This window comes from Drosophila tropicalis, unplaced genomic scaffold (assembly GCF_018151085.1).
Source record: "Drosophila tropicalis isolate 14030-0801.00 unplaced genomic scaffold, ASM1815108v1 contig_769, whole genome shotgun sequence".
Classification (NCBI taxonomy): Eukaryota; Metazoa; Arthropoda; class Insecta; order Diptera; family Drosophilidae; genus Drosophila; species Drosophila tropicalis.
The window spans coordinates 67217-85256 of NW_027173256.1; the positions used below are offsets into that span (position 1 = coordinate 67217).

General features: G+C 42.8%; 4 protein-coding genes across 6 annotated transcripts; 2 read left to right on the forward strand and 2 right to left on the reverse strand.

Moving 5' to 3' along the window:
• Window positions 1–203: 203 nt before the first annotated feature.
• ArfGAP1 (ADP-ribosylation factor GTPase-activating protein 1) lies at window positions 204–2725 on the reverse strand. Its single transcript, XM_068293475.1, is given in 6 exon segments — window positions 204–1112; window positions 1217–1276; window positions 1395–1599; window positions 1654–2071; window positions 2074–2227; window positions 2349–2725. Coding segments are annotated over 6 exon segments (1425 nt in total). The 5' UTR covers window positions 2409–2725; the 3' UTR covers window positions 204–584.
• A 327-nt stretch (window positions 2726–3052) lies between these two features.
• Window positions 3053–4296, forward strand: LOC137579769 (cytochrome c oxidase assembly protein COX18, mitochondrial). The gene is made up of 2 exons (XM_068293580.1): window positions 3053–3571; window positions 3637–4296. The coding sequence occupies exons 1-2, from the start codon at window positions 3077–3079 to the stop codon at window positions 4228–4230; spliced, it is 1089 nt and encodes a 362-aa protein (XP_068149681.1). The 5' UTR covers window positions 3053–3076; the 3' UTR covers window positions 4231–4296.
• Window positions 4297–4437: 141 nt separating this feature from the next.
• Window positions 4438–13122, forward strand: teq (Tequila). 3 transcript variants are annotated; one of them, XM_068293575.1, is made up of 14 exons: window positions 4438–4740; window positions 5328–5913; window positions 5993–6196; window positions 6371–6607; window positions 6680–7159; window positions 7240–8247; window positions 8316–8789; window positions 8855–10999; window positions 11067–11458; window positions 11517–11672; window positions 11733–12546; window positions 12607–12699; window positions 12767–12850; window positions 12906–13122. In XM_068293575.1, the coding sequence occupies exons 1-14, from the start codon at window positions 4693–4695 to the stop codon at window positions 13040–13042; spliced, it is 6858 nt and encodes a 2285-aa protein (XP_068149676.1). In that variant the 5' UTR covers window positions 4438–4692; the 3' UTR covers window positions 13043–13122. The 3 variants fall into 3 exon arrangements, with proteins under 3 accessions (XP_068149676.1, XP_068149678.1, XP_068149677.1); XM_068293576.1 differs by lacking the exons at window positions 4438–4740; window positions 5328–5913 and having other exon boundaries at window positions 6055–6196; window positions 6334–6607; XM_068293577.1 differs by lacking the exons at window positions 5993–6196; window positions 6371–6607; window positions 6680–7159; window positions 7240–8247; window positions 8316–8789.
• A 171-nt stretch (window positions 13123–13293) lies between these two features.
• On the reverse strand, window positions 13294–14949 carry LOC137579768 (isovaleryl-CoA dehydrogenase, mitochondrial). Its single transcript, XM_068293579.1, is given in 2 exon segments — window positions 13294–14609; window positions 14666–14949. Coding segments are annotated over 2 exon segments (1341 nt in total). The 5' UTR covers window positions 14893–14949; the 3' UTR covers window positions 13294–13495.
• Window positions 14950–18040: the final 3091 nt, after the last annotated feature.

An 18040-nucleotide genomic window follows, 5' to 3' on the forward strand; every position in this document is an offset into this window, starting at 1 on the left:
AGAACTGATCAGGGCCAAATTACATAGGCAGAACTGATCAGGGCGTAGAAGCGGTTTTCCACGGCCCATAATTGTCACAATACTTTGGAAAGTAATTATCGATTTCCTGCTGCAACATTTAAACTATCGAAATTTTAACAAGTATGTATTTCGTTTTAAATTTTACCCGCTCGAAACAAAGAAAAAAATGTGGAAAATGGGTCTTTTATATTCATTCATAGCCATATTCGTTTATATCCGTTTCATTTAGTTGTATTCCACATATATATAGCATGTATTTTAAGCTAATTAATTTGTTTAATAGTTGTAGTTCTATATAAAATTGGTCTAAACTCTGGAAATGATATTTAAAAATTGCACTTTTCGTTGGAAATTATTATGTTGGAGCATTCAGGGGGGAGTTGTCGGGGTGTTTAATAGAGTGATTTACAAATTGGTAATATCTGTTTGTTTGTTAATTACATTAAATGCGCGTACAACAGCTCATCGCTCACTTCACATTGAGGACAAAAAATTAAACAAAAAGACAAGAAAGTACAAGTTACATTGTGGTTGGTACGGTTCAATTTCACATAATAATTCCCCTAATTCATCAACAAATTCCAAGCATCATCTTCAGCGGTGGCTTTGCCACTGGATGAGCCGCCGGCTGTTGTCGTAGGTTTCACATTTTTCACGTCCAGATTTTCAAAACCTTCACTCAGTTTCTGTGATGTGTCTTGCATTTTCATATTGCGGCGCGTACTCTGGCCACCCGATGGGGTATTCTGATAGGATGTTTCGGCGCTCTGATAGTTGGATGCCTCAAAGCCGGACCAATCGGCATCGTGAGTGAGGCCAGAGGTTGCTGTGCCGCTGTTACTACTCAATTGATTATGATACGAACTGGAGCTGGTCAGATGCGTCTTATTGTTGGCACTATCTTGCCAGCCACCCCAATCGCTGTCGCTTACGCCGCTCTGCTGACCCAAACCGCCAGCGAGATTGCCACCAACCGAATGGGAACGTTGATAGGCATTGTCCTCGAAACTGGGATCCTGATAGCCGCTTTGAGGTGATGAAATGTTGCTGCCTGCCAAGTTATTCCATCCACGTTTGCCTATGTCCGTAACCTGTGGGGAAAACACAAATTGTAGGGTAAACGAACCGAGCAAGCTATAATCTATATGTTTATAAGAATAAGGTGTGTATTGAGAGTTTCCAAAATACTACCGACCTTATAGGCCACATCTGAGACACCAGATTGCACTGATTCTAGCAAAGTGCCTTCTTTAATCTACAAACCATAGAAAAAATAAAATCAAAAAGAAAAGGGAAAACAATAGCTTAATGGAAATCAAAAAAGAAATAACAAAAAAATAAAGGAAGAATCATCTATAAATGATTCCCTGTACCTTGTTGGAGGCCAAATTGACAGTAGTTACAGCCTTTTCTTTCGCCGTGGTTGCTAACTTGGAAGCATTTGTTGAAAAGAGACTCCATCCCGATGCCAGCGTGGATAAAGTGGAATCGAAAATCTCTTGAGATTGTGTTTTCGGTGGTGGGTCACGTGTGAAACCAAATCCAGCGTATTTTCCTCCCTGATTCGGTGGCAAATTACTAGAGGAAGGCAATCTCATTAGATTATTAAGCATAAGAGTATTTCGTACTTACGCTGGTCGCGATGCATTCTCTACTTGACGTCGATTAAAAAATTCTTCTTTCTGATCCTTGAACTCCTGTGTCTGAAACTGCTGATAGCTTGGAGCGTCGCCATAACTGCCACCACCGTTCTGATAGCCGCCGCCAGCACCACCAGAGCCACCATATCCTGAGGACTGCGAACTACCGCCTCCACCTATTGAAGTACTACTAGAAATGTTGCGACTGTTATTAGTTCCACTGCCTCCTATTCGTGATTCTGCCTCTTTTTGATTCCAGCTTTTGCCCTGGGCCAATGTCGATATTTTATCACGATAGAGAGCCGCTGCTCTGGAATTGTATCGCTGCGTAATAGGGGCTCGCTCATTCCAGTCAGCCTGATCCTCCAGAAATTCACGAGCATTGCGATTGCCGCCGGCCTTCATTTTTCCAACTCAATGTCTTTCCATTTGTCCATTGTAACGGAGCGCACAAACGACAGATGGACGCCCAAGCTGCGATGCTTTCCTGAGCATTCCAAGCAAATCCAGATTCCATATGTAACTGATACCCACTGCGGATTGTGTGTGCCACACTCGAAGCATTTCTAATTGGAAATCACGTTTCGGTTTAAAATGCATGTATGTATACAAATGAAATGTGTATGTGTGTTTGTCTGCGTGTGAATGTATGTATCAATGTTTTTTTTTTTTTTTTTTTTGACATACCGAATTCTCATCTTGGGGTTTCAGCTCTTGGAGCACTCTTCGCGTTCTGGGACTAGCCATGACAACAGTCAAACACTTTTACTTATCTTTTCTATGGTAACTGGTTGATATGAAAATCGCCCAAGTTTTTGATGACGCTGGCGCAATATTGAATGAAACAGACGAGACAAGCCAAGGACAAGTCTAAGCTAAGACTTGCGCTGCTCTGCCTTTTTTATGTAGGACGTGGCAAATTCCTTACTACTGCACTTTATCGGACAACATTTAACACAGTCGTGCATCTAATTCTACTTAGAATAATAAAATTGGCAAAGTAATTGGCAACAAAAAAAAAGATCAACTTTTGTCCACTTGGAAAATGTACGTGTTACAGTGTACATGTATCGATACTTCTTTAATTGTCGAAATGTAAAATCGATTGCACACTTATCGATATACTTTTAGCGTTTACTAGCACTGTTCTTTAAATTTGCATTCGCGCTTTTGGTTTTGCCATTATTCACTACTAATGCATCTCGTTTTTAAAAAACCCTAAAAATGAAATGCTCAATACTTACACATAATTGCGAATTTTTTATGGCGTGTTCTGTGTACTAATTTGATTTTATAAACAGAGACAATATTCCACTGCCAAAGCAACTAACTCCGCGGACATTTAAAATTTGTTGCCCCATCAAAATGTTTGCTGTGTTACGCTGTTGGGCTCAAAACAGCTGACTGTGGGTCGTATGAAAATGGGAACGTTACGATTATGTTCCTGTTACAGCAGACGAGGGATTGCGGCCACTTGGAACAATGTCTTGGGTTATTCGGAAGTCACAGCACCAATTGTCTCGCACCATAAGCGGCGTCTGGCTTCCACCGAGGCGGGGGCAGCGGCCGGATCTCAACTTCAAGTGGAGCTAGCAAATGCCAGCGGAATGGTCGGATTTTGGCAAACTTTGTCCATTAGCACACCAGTAGCTTATATGCAGGAGGCCCTAACACAGATCCACGATTTCAGCGGATTGCCATGGTGGGCGTCCATTGTGGCCTCCACGTTTCTATTTCGTGGTGTTGTAACATTGCCTCTGACCATTTACCAACACAAGATTACAGCACGAATAGAAAAGATTGCTCTGGAAATGCCGGCCATAGTGGAAGAGCTAAAAAGGGAGGCAGCCATGGCCAAACACAAATTTAAATGGAGCGACAAGCAAACTCAAGTCGTCTACAGACGTTCGGTAAGTTTTCTTTTTGTTAGATACACGTTGGTCACAGTGGAATACTTACTTGAATTATATTGCAGATCAAAAAGCAATGGCAAAAGTTAATAGTACGCGACAATTGTCATCCAATGAAAACTCTTATAGTTCTCTGGGGTCAAATCCCTTTGTGGATTTTTCAATCTGTGGCACTGCGAAATTTGGTCTATATGCTGCCCGATCCCACAACACTGAAAGCCCAAATAATAACCACCGAAATGACAATAGGTGGCTTTGGTTGGATACCAAACCTCACTGTGGTCGATCACTCATACATTCTGCCCGTGGCCCTAGGCCTCATTAATTTGGGCATAATCGAGCTGCAGTCCATGTCGCGAACACGTCCAGCTACACGTCTACAGAATATAATAAACAATGTATTCCGCGGCCTGAGCATTGTTATGATTCCAGTTGCCTGTACTGTGCCATCGGCACTTTGCGTCTACTGGGTAGCCTCCAGTAGCTTTGGTCTGGCTCAGAATCTGTTTTTGCTGTCGCCGGAAGTGCGACGCGCTGTGGGAATCCCTAAAACGAAGGCAGAGCTTGAGCAACCATATGATCAACTCTGGTTAAAGATACAACAACGTACAGGCCTAGTTGAATCTGGCGCCGAGCATAAGTCCACTGATAAGAACTAGTCACCATCATCTAGACTTAAGTTTTATTAAATATAATGTAAATAGAAAAGATGCAACCAGCTAAAATCTTCACAACTATCGTAAATCATCATCCGTGAGTCAAAAAAAGTGAGAAAAACCCAAAAAAAAAAAAAAAAAAAAACAACACACACACATAATGTAAACAGACACACACGCACACTTGTGCGACGATAAGCCCCGTCCTCCATGTCTGTCAGTAGCTCTAGAATAGGTCTTGAGATCTTTTAAGCTGATAACAAACAGAGCTCAATTGGATGGATGGACGAAGATAGAGATGCTAAGCTGTTGTGTCAGTCGAGGCCCCAACTTGAGCGGGACAACAACTTAAATTGTAAATTCAAGTGCGCTTTAAAACATTACGGGAAAATCGTTATCAGTTTTCGAGTACATACATATAGACAATATATATCATAGTATAATTTGAATCCAAATTCACTCACTATGTCCAAGGGACTTTTCGGCCTTTGGCTTCTACTGGCATTGCTAAATGTTAGTAAAAAGAAAACATTTATTAAATATATCTTTTGTAATATTTAAAAACCCGATCAATGTTAATTGAAAGGTGTCTGCTATTTGATGGGAATTTCATGATTTACAAATATTTGAAGTGAAATATGGAGTAAAAAAATATAAATTTGTTTACCAAAATATATTTTAGAAATGATTTGGCTAATGCAATTCAAATAAATCAATGTCAGAAAAAGACAATCAGAATGCACATAAATACATATATGTATATGTGAATCGGCCTAATTAATCGCAGTTGTTACCCGTTTTGGGGCGTTATTCGACTTAATCAAAAATTGAGTTTCTATCAAGTTAGTTAGTTTATAAGCTTTAGTCAGAATTACTGTAGAAAATAACTTACTATCGTGTATTTAACTTTTTTAATTTTTGCGAAAATGTGTGTAATATCTTTCTTTCTATGTATATAGTGTGATTACGATTTCCAGGAAAAGCATTTTCAATTTTGTCAATTGATCTTAATTGTGTATAGGCTGTTGTTGTCTTTTTTTGAAATTATTTGTTTGTATGTTGAATTTTAAATTAGTATTTTATAATTACGTCTCCGACAGACGCTAGAGTGTTCGAATGCTTATCAATCTGGTGGCAGCTATTATGATGCCGGGCAGTCCGGGTTATCGGCATCAACGCAAACGTCTTACGGCGGCAGTGCCAGAATTCAAGAGCAGCCCATCTATGAGCGTGAATCGGCTTGTCCAGTGGCTTTTACGGGTCTAAAGCCATATCCTCATGATTGCCATCGATTCGTCAATTGTTTCAATGGACGTCCAACCATTCAGACCTGTGCACCTGGCACACTATTCGATGCCAGGAGCTTGCAATGCGATTCACCCAGCAAGGTATCGTGTAACGGAGACGTTGCTGAAGCAGCAGCAGCAGCAGTGAATTCCAATCAATCCAGTCGTTCGGCTCGTTTGAGGCAAATCAACACTGAACCCAAGTGCCCAGCTGGTGTTAATGGCTTGCATCCGCATCCTTTTGATTGCACCAAGTTCCTCAATTGTGCCAATGGTCAAACTTTTGTGCAGAGTTGCGGACCAGGCACAGCTTTTAGTGCATCGCTTCTGATCTGTGACTACAAGAACAAGGTGGATTGTGGAGCTGGTATCAGTGGTGGTGCTGCATCAGAGGCCTACGGTACGTATGATTATTATTTATTTAGTTTTAGTTATACAATTTTCCCCCAAAGAACAACAAAACTAATACTACAAATCAGAAGGTGGCTACGAGGAAAGTATTGGCCCGGTCTGTCCTCCTGGTTTGCGTGGCCTTTATCCTCATCCGCATGACCAGCGTAGGTATTTGCGATGTGGAATAGGTGTAAAAGCGCAGGTGGAGCAATGCCCGGCCACCCAGATCTTCGATGGTCAACGCTTGGTGTGTGTTTTCTCTGCCACCGCCACCAACTCTCAATTGTCTTGTAAGTCCCAACAAAATCTTTGCCTTTTCTGCTTTCTGTGTTTTCATCTGCTTCAATATCATTTTCTTGCCTTTTGCTTGCTTTGCTTTGCTTTGCTCATTATGCTTTGGTGTCTTCATATGCTTTTGGATCTTTAGGTCATAGGTAGGTCTAATTCTATTGCCCTTCCTTTAGCCGCTGTGTCTGATCAACATCTGAATGATCTGTTGTGCCCTGCCGGTGTGGTGGGTCTATTTGCCCATCCCTTCGATCAGACAAAGTACTTGCATTGCAAGGCTGGCAAAGTGGCCATTCAGAGTTGCATTCCCAATTATGTGTTTAGCATACCGAATGCATACTGTAAGCTCAAGACGGAGGCCCTCTACAGTGAATATGTGGCCTATATTGTGTCGGTGGTCAGCTATGAGTATTGTGAGTAGCCAGTTATTGAAAGATGATGATCCTGATGATATGTACATCAATTCCTTCCTTACTTGTGGGCAGCTCTGATTTTAACCGCTTGTCCGGCTGGCACCGATGGCCTTCATCTTTATCCCTACGATGGCAGCAAGTACATACGTTGTTCCAATGGCAAAATGTCCATACTGAGATGTGAGCAGCAGATGGCCTTCAGTTTGTCGCAGCGTATTTGTCGTCCTCGTCGCCTCTTGGCTTCGGGGGATTACGTAATGTTTTTTGAGGAATTGCAGCTGGAGCTGACGGGAGTACAAAGCGGTAGCTATAGCTATCGGGATAGTCAAGCTTTTCAGTCCTCGCTATCGGCATGTCCACGTAGCCTTCAGGGCTACTATCCATATCCCTTTCATGGCGCCTACTTCATCAGATGCCAGAATGGTCTACTTCAGGTGGAGTCCTGTCCACGAGGTTTTGTCTATAGTTTGGGTCAACGCAAGTGCCGTAATCCTCGGGAACTTTCGGAGCACGACTATTTGAGTTACTCACACAGAACATTGCAAATCTCTAGTAAGCGTTTTTCGAAATCCTTTGGCCCCCATCAGCTATCGTGTCGATAATGCCTTTTCCATGCCTTAATCCATTTGCAGCTGATTTTATGCAAGACTTGACCACAGTCACTTGTCCCACTCAGATAAGTCATGGCTATTACCTGCATCCCTTCGATTGCACCAAGTATCTTATATGTCGGGATCAACAAACGTCCGTGGCCAGTTGTGACCAGGGCACCGTTTTTAGCATCTCCCAGCAAGTTTGCGTGGCCAGAGATCAGTTGGACGAAAATGATCGTGTGGAGTATTTGAGTGAGACGCAACATGAGTTCTATAACCAAGAAGAGGCAGCGGCAGAGGTGTCGGTGGCAAGAGATAACGATAGCGGACATCAACATCAAGGTGAAGCCAATTGTCTGCCTGGAGCTCAGGGGTTTCAACCGCATCCATTCGATTGTACAAAGTTCCTGAATTGCGCCAATGGACAGACATTTATTCAAAACTGCGGCCCTGGCACAGCTTGGAATAGAATTTCCCAAGTTTGTGATCACAAAGATAAGGTGGCAGAATGTCACACTGGGACGACAGCCTATTCATCACCAGCAACCAGCCACAGCTCCACTCTCATCTCAGGAAACTCTGGAGTCTATACACCTTCAGCATCTGGCTCCAGCTTCAGCTCCATCTCTGGCAACGGTGCAGCCTATTCACCTTCAACATTCAGCTCCAGTTCCACTTCTTCCGCTGGGAACGCTGGTGTTTATTCACCTTCATCATCTAGCTTCAGCTTCAGCTCTGGAAACGACGGGGTCTACTCACCTTTAACCACCAGCTCTAGTTCCACTTCTATCTCTGGGAACTCTGCTGCCTCTTCCTATAAGCGTTTATTATGTCCCAGTTCAGTTTATGGACTTTTCCCGCATCCCTTTGATGGCAGCAGCTATGTGAGTTGTCAAGGTGGTCATACTCAAATCCAGCAGTGTCCCTCTGGTTATGTCTTTAGTCTGTCCCAAGGATATTGTGTGTACAAGCAACAGGTAGCTACCTGGGATCACATCACAGGGTATCAGGGACAGGCCCAACACCTGCAACAGCAAGAAATCGATTGTGAGCCGATGATCCACTTATGGTGATGTTGACGATGAACGAATAACCGAATTACCCATCTTTTCTAGTTCTGATCTGTCCACAAGATGGCCATCATGTGTATCCCTTTGATTGTTCCAAGTTTCTTAGCTGCGAGGGCAATGATATTTTACTAGTCAGTTGTCCACCCGGCGAACATTTCAGCTTTTCGCAACACAGATGCCAGGGAGTGGAGCAAGTGCAGCGACAGGAACGCCTTTATACCATCAGCGAACTGCTTATCATCTACGAATGGTGGCAGCAGATCAAATCCCAATCGCTAGACGCCGCCATTTTCTGTCCCATGGGTTTGAGTAGCTCGATACTTTTGCCACATCCACGAGTGCCAAGCAAATATCTCACTTGTCCACAATCGGCGGAACAGCGGCTAGCTTTGATCTCGGATTGCTCACCAGAACAGATTTTTAGTATCTCGCGCAAGTTGTGTTTAGCCAGTGCTCTGGTGGCCCGAAACGATCGATGCGACTACAATTACGATGTTATGATAGATCAGTCGCCTTATGGTTACTAACCTTACCCCAGAAATCTCCTCTTGCCATTTCATTGACTTAAGATCTTTCTCTTGCAGAGAGTCGCCAATCGAAAGCCTACAATGAAGGCAGGAGGGAAAATGATGGTGGCAATCGTTGGAGTTCCATGAATATGCAGCGTCCAGCTGGCATTGGCTTTACAAATTACCATCAGCAGCAGCAGCAGGTTGGACAAGTCAATCAGCAATATGGCGGCGAAGCAGGAGGCTGGTCGGGCCATGGCACCTCATTTACACATCGTATGCCCACACAGAGTGTGCTCTATGTGGAGGGATCCCTACAGCCGAATCGTAATTATCCCAGTTATAAGACTCCATTGGCACCCATGGCTCCTGCCTCTACAGATCATGTGTATTACGCTAAACCAGTTGTGGAAGAGGTCGAAGACGAGGAGGAGGAGGATCAGCAGCAGCACCAACCACAAGCACATCATTCACATTACTCACCCAACAGTTGGTCACGTCAAGACTTTGGTAGAAATTTGGCTGAAGGTGGCCAACAATATCCCAATCATGATTTGCCACCATTAGCTCCTTTAGGGGGACAGCAACCTCTTGATTTAGATTACACACCCGATGCTGGACAGCAATCAGTTGACCTAGACCAAAACCTTACGCCACCCAGTCCATCACACGATCAGTTTCCCAGTGAAACACATCAGGAACCTGTAGATTTATATGACCCGCCCGTGAAGGGTTTCATTCCGCCATCCTCTCCTTTGCATCGCCAACCAGTTATAGACGAGTCAAATTTATATGGAGGCTTGCAACCTCCACCACCACCCCCATCACCAACTCCAGCACCACAACCTTTAACCCCATCCCCAACTCGTTTGCCTACAAATCTTCGTACATTTCCCATCTATCCACCTATGGCCAATGTTAGCTCACCGAAAGAAGTTAGACAACCACATTATAGTCCTGGCTATGCAGCTGTAGCCCATTCCCATAATACATCTTGGCAAAAGATTCCGCTACCAACTACTACACAAAAAACTCCAGATCCTTTCATTCCTTCCGAGGAAATCGATGACGATTTGGATGACTTCGGAGAGAGCACAACTAAGAGGCATGATCTTAGTCCGCCTCCTTTTGATCATAAATTTTACAATCCCTCATTAAATTCTAAGGCTGCTAAACCAGGTCTTAATTCGGATCCTTCTAATGATCAACGGATTTTCGGTGAGGCTTTGCGTCTAATGCTGCGTCCCTACTTCAATCACAGTGGCAATGCCCCAGAGATTTTAGCCAAACAAACTGAATCAGCCATAGCTACGGTGATAAGCAAGCCACCTACCTCTAAAACTATAACATTTACATCCACAACAACCACTCCCAGAAATTCCATACGACCCGACGATGATGTTGAACTCATTGTGGCCGGCGAGCAGGAAAGCCTGGACATTGAAACGAACGAATCTGACAGCGACTCTGACTCTGTTGTTCCAGATGCTGAGGAAACGACACACACTGAGCAGACCATAAATCCCACAACCTATGCTTTTGGTGATACACAAAATGATTTTCATCGTGGCACACGTAAGGTGGACATCGATTCAATGACGACGACAACCACCGCATCCAGCACAACCACTGCCACTGCCACCACCACAAACAACAAAAACAACAACAATTGGCATACGCCGCAATACGGTCACGGTCATAATCGTGATTTTCATAGGCGTCACCCAAATTTGCCCGATCCGTTTGAGAAGCCGCATTCTCACCATCAGCATCAGCACCACAACAGTCACCATTACCATAGTCCCCTCTATCATAGCCAGCATCCAGAATTGCCCAATCCCTTTCGGCAAAATCCCGAACAGAATAGTCCTGACCCGACTGACAAAGTTCATCATCAGCATCATCACACCGATCAACGTTTGCCCAAATCTTTTGACTCACCAGAAGATCAAGATGAGGATGAAGAATATCTACCCAGTCCTAACGCTGAGGAAACAACACCTAAATCTCCATATCAAATATCCATACGTAGCAATTTCCAGGATAATGACTGCGAATTCGATTGCGGCAATGGCAAGTGCATTAAGCAAAAGGAAGTTTGCAATGGAGTAAATAACTGTGGCCCTAATCGTCGCGACGAGAGCCAGTGTCAACATCTGGGCTATCAGGTGCGTTTAACTGGCGGCGAGAACTCACATATGGGACGCGTTGAAGTTAAGGGTATGCATTTATAATTGGATTCGAAAGTGAATTCAATGGGTCATTGTCAATTCGTTGCTCTTTCCAGTCAACGGTCAGTGGGGTTATGTGTGTGATGACAAGTTTGGTTTACGTGATGCCGACGTTGTTTGCCGTGAATTGGGCTATAAAATGGGCGCACAAGAAGTTCGTGGCAATTCGTATTATGCCCCACCTGACCGCAATTTCAACTATATGATGGACAAAGTGGAGTGTCAGGGTAATGAGACAATGCTCAAGGATTGCCAATTCAAGGGCTGGGGCATCCACAATTGCGGTGTCGATGAAGTCGTGGGAGTAGTCTGCAAGGTTCCCGTACTCAAGTGCCCGAACAACTATTGGCTTTGTCATACCTCTAAAGAATGCATTCCACCAGCCTTTGTATGCGATCATACAGAGGATTGTGCGGATAAATCGGACGAGAGTGAAGCAGTTTGCAAGGTGAGGGAGCAGCATATCGAAACTTAAATTTGTCTTAACTATTTTGAGGACTTGGCAGGCTCCCATTGAGTATCGTTTGGAGGGTGGACGCAATCCAAGCGAAGGCCGGCTGGAGGTGAAGTACCATGGTGTCTGGGGCAGTGTTTGTGATGACGATTTCAGTGTAAAGTCAGCGCAAATTGCCTGCAATTCTTTGGGATACTATGGACCAGCGGTATGTCGAATTTAAAGTTTTTAGTATTTTTTTGGTTTTTGTCAAACTGTCTTTGCTTAGAAAATTGAGAAAAATATCTTTGGCCCTGCAAGTGGACCTATTTGGCTGGATGAGGTCATGTGTCATGGCAATGAAAGTAGCATCGATAAATGCAGTCACTGGAATTGGGGAGAACATAATTGCAATCATACTGAAGATGTCAGTCTACGTTGTACAGCTGGACCACCACCAACCCGGCAGCAGCGTCAGCAGAGTGTTCGACTTCACTCAGTAGGTGGTGGCAACCACAACATTAAGGGAAGCCCATCCGGGCAGGTTAATCATCCGGCTTTTACTTTATCGGACATTGGCCTGTGGGAACGTTCCAGCAAGGCTCTACATACGCCACGCCGTTGCGGTATCTTCAAAGATGATCTAACCGATGAGTATGCCCATCCTGAGGAGCGTGTTATTAAGGGTAATATAGCGCGTCGCGGTCGACATCCTTGGCAGGCCACCATACGTACCCGCGGTCGTGGCGGCATCTCAAGTCATTGGTGCGGCGCTGTAGTCATCTCTAAGCGTCATCTTCTGACTGCTGCCCATTGCCTGTACGGCCATCCAAAGGGATCCTACTTTGTGCGTGTCGGTGATCATTATGCCAATATTGCTGAATCCTCTGAAGTGGATTCGTTCATTGAGAACTGGTATACCCATGAGAAATTCCGCGATGGCTCACACATGAATAATGACATTGCTGTGATTGTGCTTAAAACTCCGCTCAAATTTAGTGACTATGTCCAGCCAATTTGCTTACCAGAAAAGAATGTCGCTCTTGGCGAGAATCGAACATGCACCATATCCGGTTGGGGATCCATTAAGTCCGGTTTGTCCAGTAAGTGCTTAATCAACTTTGCGGGAAGAGTCTACCATTCATTTAAACTTATATTCTCAGCTCCATCTCAGATCCTTAGATCAGCTCAGTTGCCCATTTTATCTGATGCCACTTGCAAACGCTCAAATGTCTATGGTGATGCAATGACCGAAGGTATTAATCGTTTGATCAAAGAGGAATTGCTAATATAGTTTTAACCAATTCATATCATTAATTTCAGGAATGTTCTGTGCCGGCTCCATGGACGAGAGTGTAGACGCATGTGAGGGTGACTCTGGTGGTCCGCTTGTCTGCTCCGATGAGGGTGAGTATTTCCCTAGTTTATTGATTTTAGGTTTGATTTTATACCTTTTTTTTAGATGGCGAAACTCTATATGGCATTATATCATGGGGACAGCATTGCGGCTACCAGAATAGACCGGGAGTTTACGTACGGGTTTGTCACTATATTGACTGGATCTATGAAAAAATCAATCACAGCTTGACAAGATTCTGAAAATAACATTTTAGATTTTTCAAAAAACATTTAGAATTTAGGACTTTGAACATGAATAAAGTCAATTTGCTTAAAATATATTGGAAATTTAGCAGATTATTTTAGTTTGCAGTAAATGTAATCGCCTTTTCAGGCCCTCACACACAATTTTCCTCTGTCCAAATAAGTATGCTATGAAAAAGCGTCACCCTAATTGTATGCTATTAAAGTGTTTTAGTGTGTCCTGCTAGCAGAGCGGATAAATCTAAGAATATGATAATTTGCTCTTTATTAATTAATTATTATACATGTAGTTTGTTTCACAAAAGAAGGCACAAAGTTTAGGTACGTTTGAATAAAATTCTTTAAAAATATATAAATGCAACAATTAGTCTGTCTGGTTTCGGTTTGTCCTGAATTTATCAGCGTTTGTCATCTCAACGGAAAGGTTTTCTAAACATATCCATTGTCATTCTACTTGTATTCCTGGTTCAATTGCCGTCCAATTAGCCAGCGTCTTATCTCAGAGGTGCCAGCTCCAATCTCGTAGAGCTTTGCATCACGCAACAAACGACCAGTGGGATTCTCGTTAATATAGCCATTACCACCGAGTATCTGAATGGCATCTAAGGACAATTTAGTGGCATTTTCGGCGCAATACAATATAACACCAGCGCAATCCTTTGAACTGCGCACACCATTATCGCATGATCTAGCCACGGCGTACAAGTAGCTTCGGGAGGCGCTTAGTAAGGTATACATGTCTGCCATTTTTCCTTGAAGCAACTGGAATTCACCAATTAGTTTGTTCATTTGCTTGCGCTGATGCGCATAGTCAAAGGCAACATCACATGCTGCTTGCATAAGACCCACTGGCCCTGCAGCCAGTACCAAACGCTCGTAATCCAGGCCAGACATCAGCACATAGACACCTTTATTTTCCTGGCCAAGAATATTTTTGGCTGGCACTTTCAAATCTTGGAACACCAGCTCACAGGTGCTACTGCCGCGCATGCCAAGCTTATCGAGCTTCTGGGCCACACTGAATCCCTCCCAGGCCGTCTCCACAATGAAGGCTGTAATGCCATGCTTGCCTGGTGCATCACTCGCTCCTGTTTTGGCATAAACAATCAATGTATCCGCATCGGAACCATTTGTAATCCAAAACTTTGATCCATTCAGCACATAATAATCGCCTTTACGTTCGGCACGCAGTTTCATCGACACAACATCAGAGCCAGCTCCAGGCTCAGACATGGCCAGACCACCAATATGTTCTCCGCTGCATAATTTGGGCAAATACTTTGCCTTTTGTTCGGGGGTACCATTTTTGGTTAACTGATTAATGCATAGATTAGAGTGAGCACCATATGACAGAGCCACTCCCCCCAGCAGCACTAGAACAGATGAAAAATATTCAGTAAAATGACCTTAAGAACCAAGCCAAGTGAAAGTAGAGTACCGTGAGAATTCCTCCATAATGATGCAGTGATCCAAATAGGTGCCACCTGTTCCGCCATAATCTGGTTCCGCTGTGATACCCAAGAAACCCAATTCGCCAAGTTTCTGCCAAAACGGACGCATATCCCTAGAATGGCAGACTGGTGTTAAATCAAAGCGACCTCCTACCATTTAAACACTTGCTTGAAGGTATCCAGTTTGTCTATCTCCTTGGCCTGTGGAGCTAGCTCCTTTTGAAAGAAATTAAAAGCGATCTCGCGCAGCTTCTGCCGCTCCTCATCCAGGCCGAATAGAGCATCGTTTACTGGGTAATGGGATAGTGTGCGGCTCCATGCCAACGTGAGATGAGAACGTCGTGTGGCATGCTGCAGCAGGGAGTTGCAGGATCGGGCCACAAATTTAAATGCCATGTTGGTTTTTATTATCTAACCTTTGGATGGGGGAGTAGGTCTGTGGGAACTCAGCTGTTTGTGTGTTTCGATAAGTATCGACTCTTTGTGATATCACTTATTATCGATAAGCAAACGCAGCTACAATACGATCGCCGTTAGATTTAAAAAAAATATAGGACAAATGATGTTGGTTCTTAAATCTTCCAAATCAGTTATTCATATTTGGAAGAGTTTCTATTATTTCAATAATATCAAGATATTTAACCTAAGTGAACTGCAATTCATATTTCTTCTTCTAGGTTTCCTAAAGTCCGTTAGGCTATAAGGTGAATTTCGTACGCCAATTCAAATATTTGCTACCGTTACTTTTAGGTGTTTGGCTTACTGCGCAGGTCTCTACAATCCTTGCATCCGTCTGAACAACGAAAAATGCCGACATCAACAACAATAACAAAAGCAGCAGCAGCAACTGCAAACGCAGCTATAAACAAAACGGCGTAGCGTCCGCATTAGTCCTTCAGCTCCTTATAATTGGACTCAAAAAAAAAAAGCGGAGAAAAAAGGCCAACGAGACAAGAGCCATCCAATCAGTCAGTCCTACAGTTGGCGCCCGTCGAGCGTGTCGAGTCCGTGCGTCCATAATAGTCGAACTTTAACCGTGTGGCCAAGGAGAAGTGTCTAAATGATTGCAAATTGAGTCTGAGTGTGGTTGCTGGACGCCGAGCAGCGAACGGAAGGAGGCGTAGAATGAGAAATGCCATGTGCAGCAAAATTGGATAAACAAATTGAACAAGTGAGCGTTAACCCAGAATTCGGTTGTACAATTCGGCAAGCAAATCGATAAATGTCCCAAAACTGTCGCCGCTGGCAGGTGGAGCAGCTCACGTGTGTGTGCGTTTGATTAATATTAATGGCCTACGCCGATTGCCGACTACCCACAACCGTTTGCCACCTGCCATCCCATCACCACCACCACCATCCTGCCTGCCAACCAACCAGTAAACCAGACAACCCGCCAATCGCCCACCCCTCATCCTCCCTCTCAATTCTAAAGAGCCATTGTCATCTATATCCTGTCAATCAACTTTACTTGTGCCTTGCCATGAGGACGCAGTCGGTATTGTAGGTACAAGTACAACGAAACACGCGCTATAACAATATATATGTATGGCATTATGTTTTTCTATCACGTTCGTTCCTCCTTTGGCTCCTTTTGGCCATACGTTTTTGTGTTAAGCTGGTGCTATGTCTATGTCTATGTCTATGTCCTATGCACGCCTTCGATGTGGTTGTTTGTTTGCCATGTTACCATAATTACGGGTTCAGTCTGATATCAATCCATTAATACCCACACACTTCCAACTAACCAACCGACTTACCAATCCATCCATTCAGTTAATCCATTCACTCACCTCTCACCTCATCAAAGGTCAAATATCAGAATACCCAACAACCCGAGCATACCAAAAGAATACTTTTTTGTTTTCATCCTTTTTTTGTGGAAAATTGACCAGGCTAATGCCAAATTAATGAATGCTTTGCCTTATTAATTATACGTAAGTGAAAGTGAACGTAAAAGTCATCTAAATATAGCCAAAGGACTAACCTTGACTTGGCAAAAAAATAATAGGAAAATATTTTTGCGATTGAGGGTGCGTGGGTTAGCAACCTAGAAACATTGTCTATAAAAAAATGTAATTAATCCATGATATAACCAAGTGAACAAGCGGCTTCAACCGACCTAACAACCAAGACTTTTTCATACTGCCCAAGTAATTAAGTAAATGTCGTCGTCGCCAGATGAGTCTATAAACAGATCTCACTGTCAGTGTCTGTCTGTTTGTATGTCTGTTGCACAGCATTCTTAGAATGCTTTGTTGGGGCTGCTTTTTAATGCCAAGTGGAATGAACTTGATGAACAGTCGACGTCGGCTCATCCAACTTGCCACAATAATGCCCCTCCTGTACTGCATGCTGCATGGATGAGGCGGCAATTGAACTTTCTTGTTGCTGCTGCTATTGCTCCTGCCTGCCTGCTGCTGATGTCGGGTCACACCCTTCTCACAATAGTTAGAAACATGTCTGAAATTCAAAACATGCAACAACTTGAACTTGTCTTCTCCACATCATCATCATCATCATAATAAAACTTTTGATGAACTTTTGCTTTATGATGCAACTTCAACAAAATCCAAGGTCCTTCCATGACAACTGGTAAACGCAATAGTCGGGTTTTGCCTTATACACCAAGCTTAATTTCCCCATAAAAATAATTGACAGTCTAGCCAAAATGTGTCATCATCTTCAACCATTTTGCTGTATTACTTTTTCCGTCTGTCTATTTGATTTTGGATTTTAATCTACTTTCCGTTCAATACTCTGATGGGCAATAAAAAAAAAAAAATGTCCAATGGTAACCCCCACATAATCGATTCTATTATATTGATAGACAATGTAATTGGCTCTAATTGTCCATTGGCTTCGATATCTAAATGTGTAAGTGCATTCAATTTAATTACGTTAAATTTGTATGTACCTTGCGGCTTGTGGAAATGCTATAAATAAAAATAATGCTTAATTATTTTTTTAGTCTGTTTATTCTTGCAATAATCAGTTAATTATTTTGGGAATTTCAATTAAAATATTGTAGTTAGTATAAACAAATCACCAGATCTATATAGTCAAGGATATTGTCACTATAAGCAAGGCTAATTTTTCATAATTTCTTCTTTTTTTTCAATTTGGATTTTTCTTTTAGCCCAAAATATTTATTGAAATATTGAAAATATCGTCCTTTAAGAGTTTTTTGAATTCGAGGCAATGTTTATTTTGTTTTCCTCATGTGACGCAAACATACGGCATGTGGTCCTCACCACATTCAAGGGTTCGAAAAACATGCTACCAGCCAAGAATACGCCCTTTAATCTTGTCAAAAATGTGTAAAACGTTTCTAAAAGTCAAAAATTTACAATTGATTTAAACCAAAAAATTTGCTAAAGAATGTCAAATAAAATGGTTTAAGGAAAATTGTTTTCAAACTCCTTGGATTCCCCTCTGTATATATGATATACATAAGTATTGGTAATCTAAACAATAAATAAGTCAATATAAAAAAAAAATGCTGAAAATATCAGGAGACACGTTCAAAATTGTTACTATAGAGAAA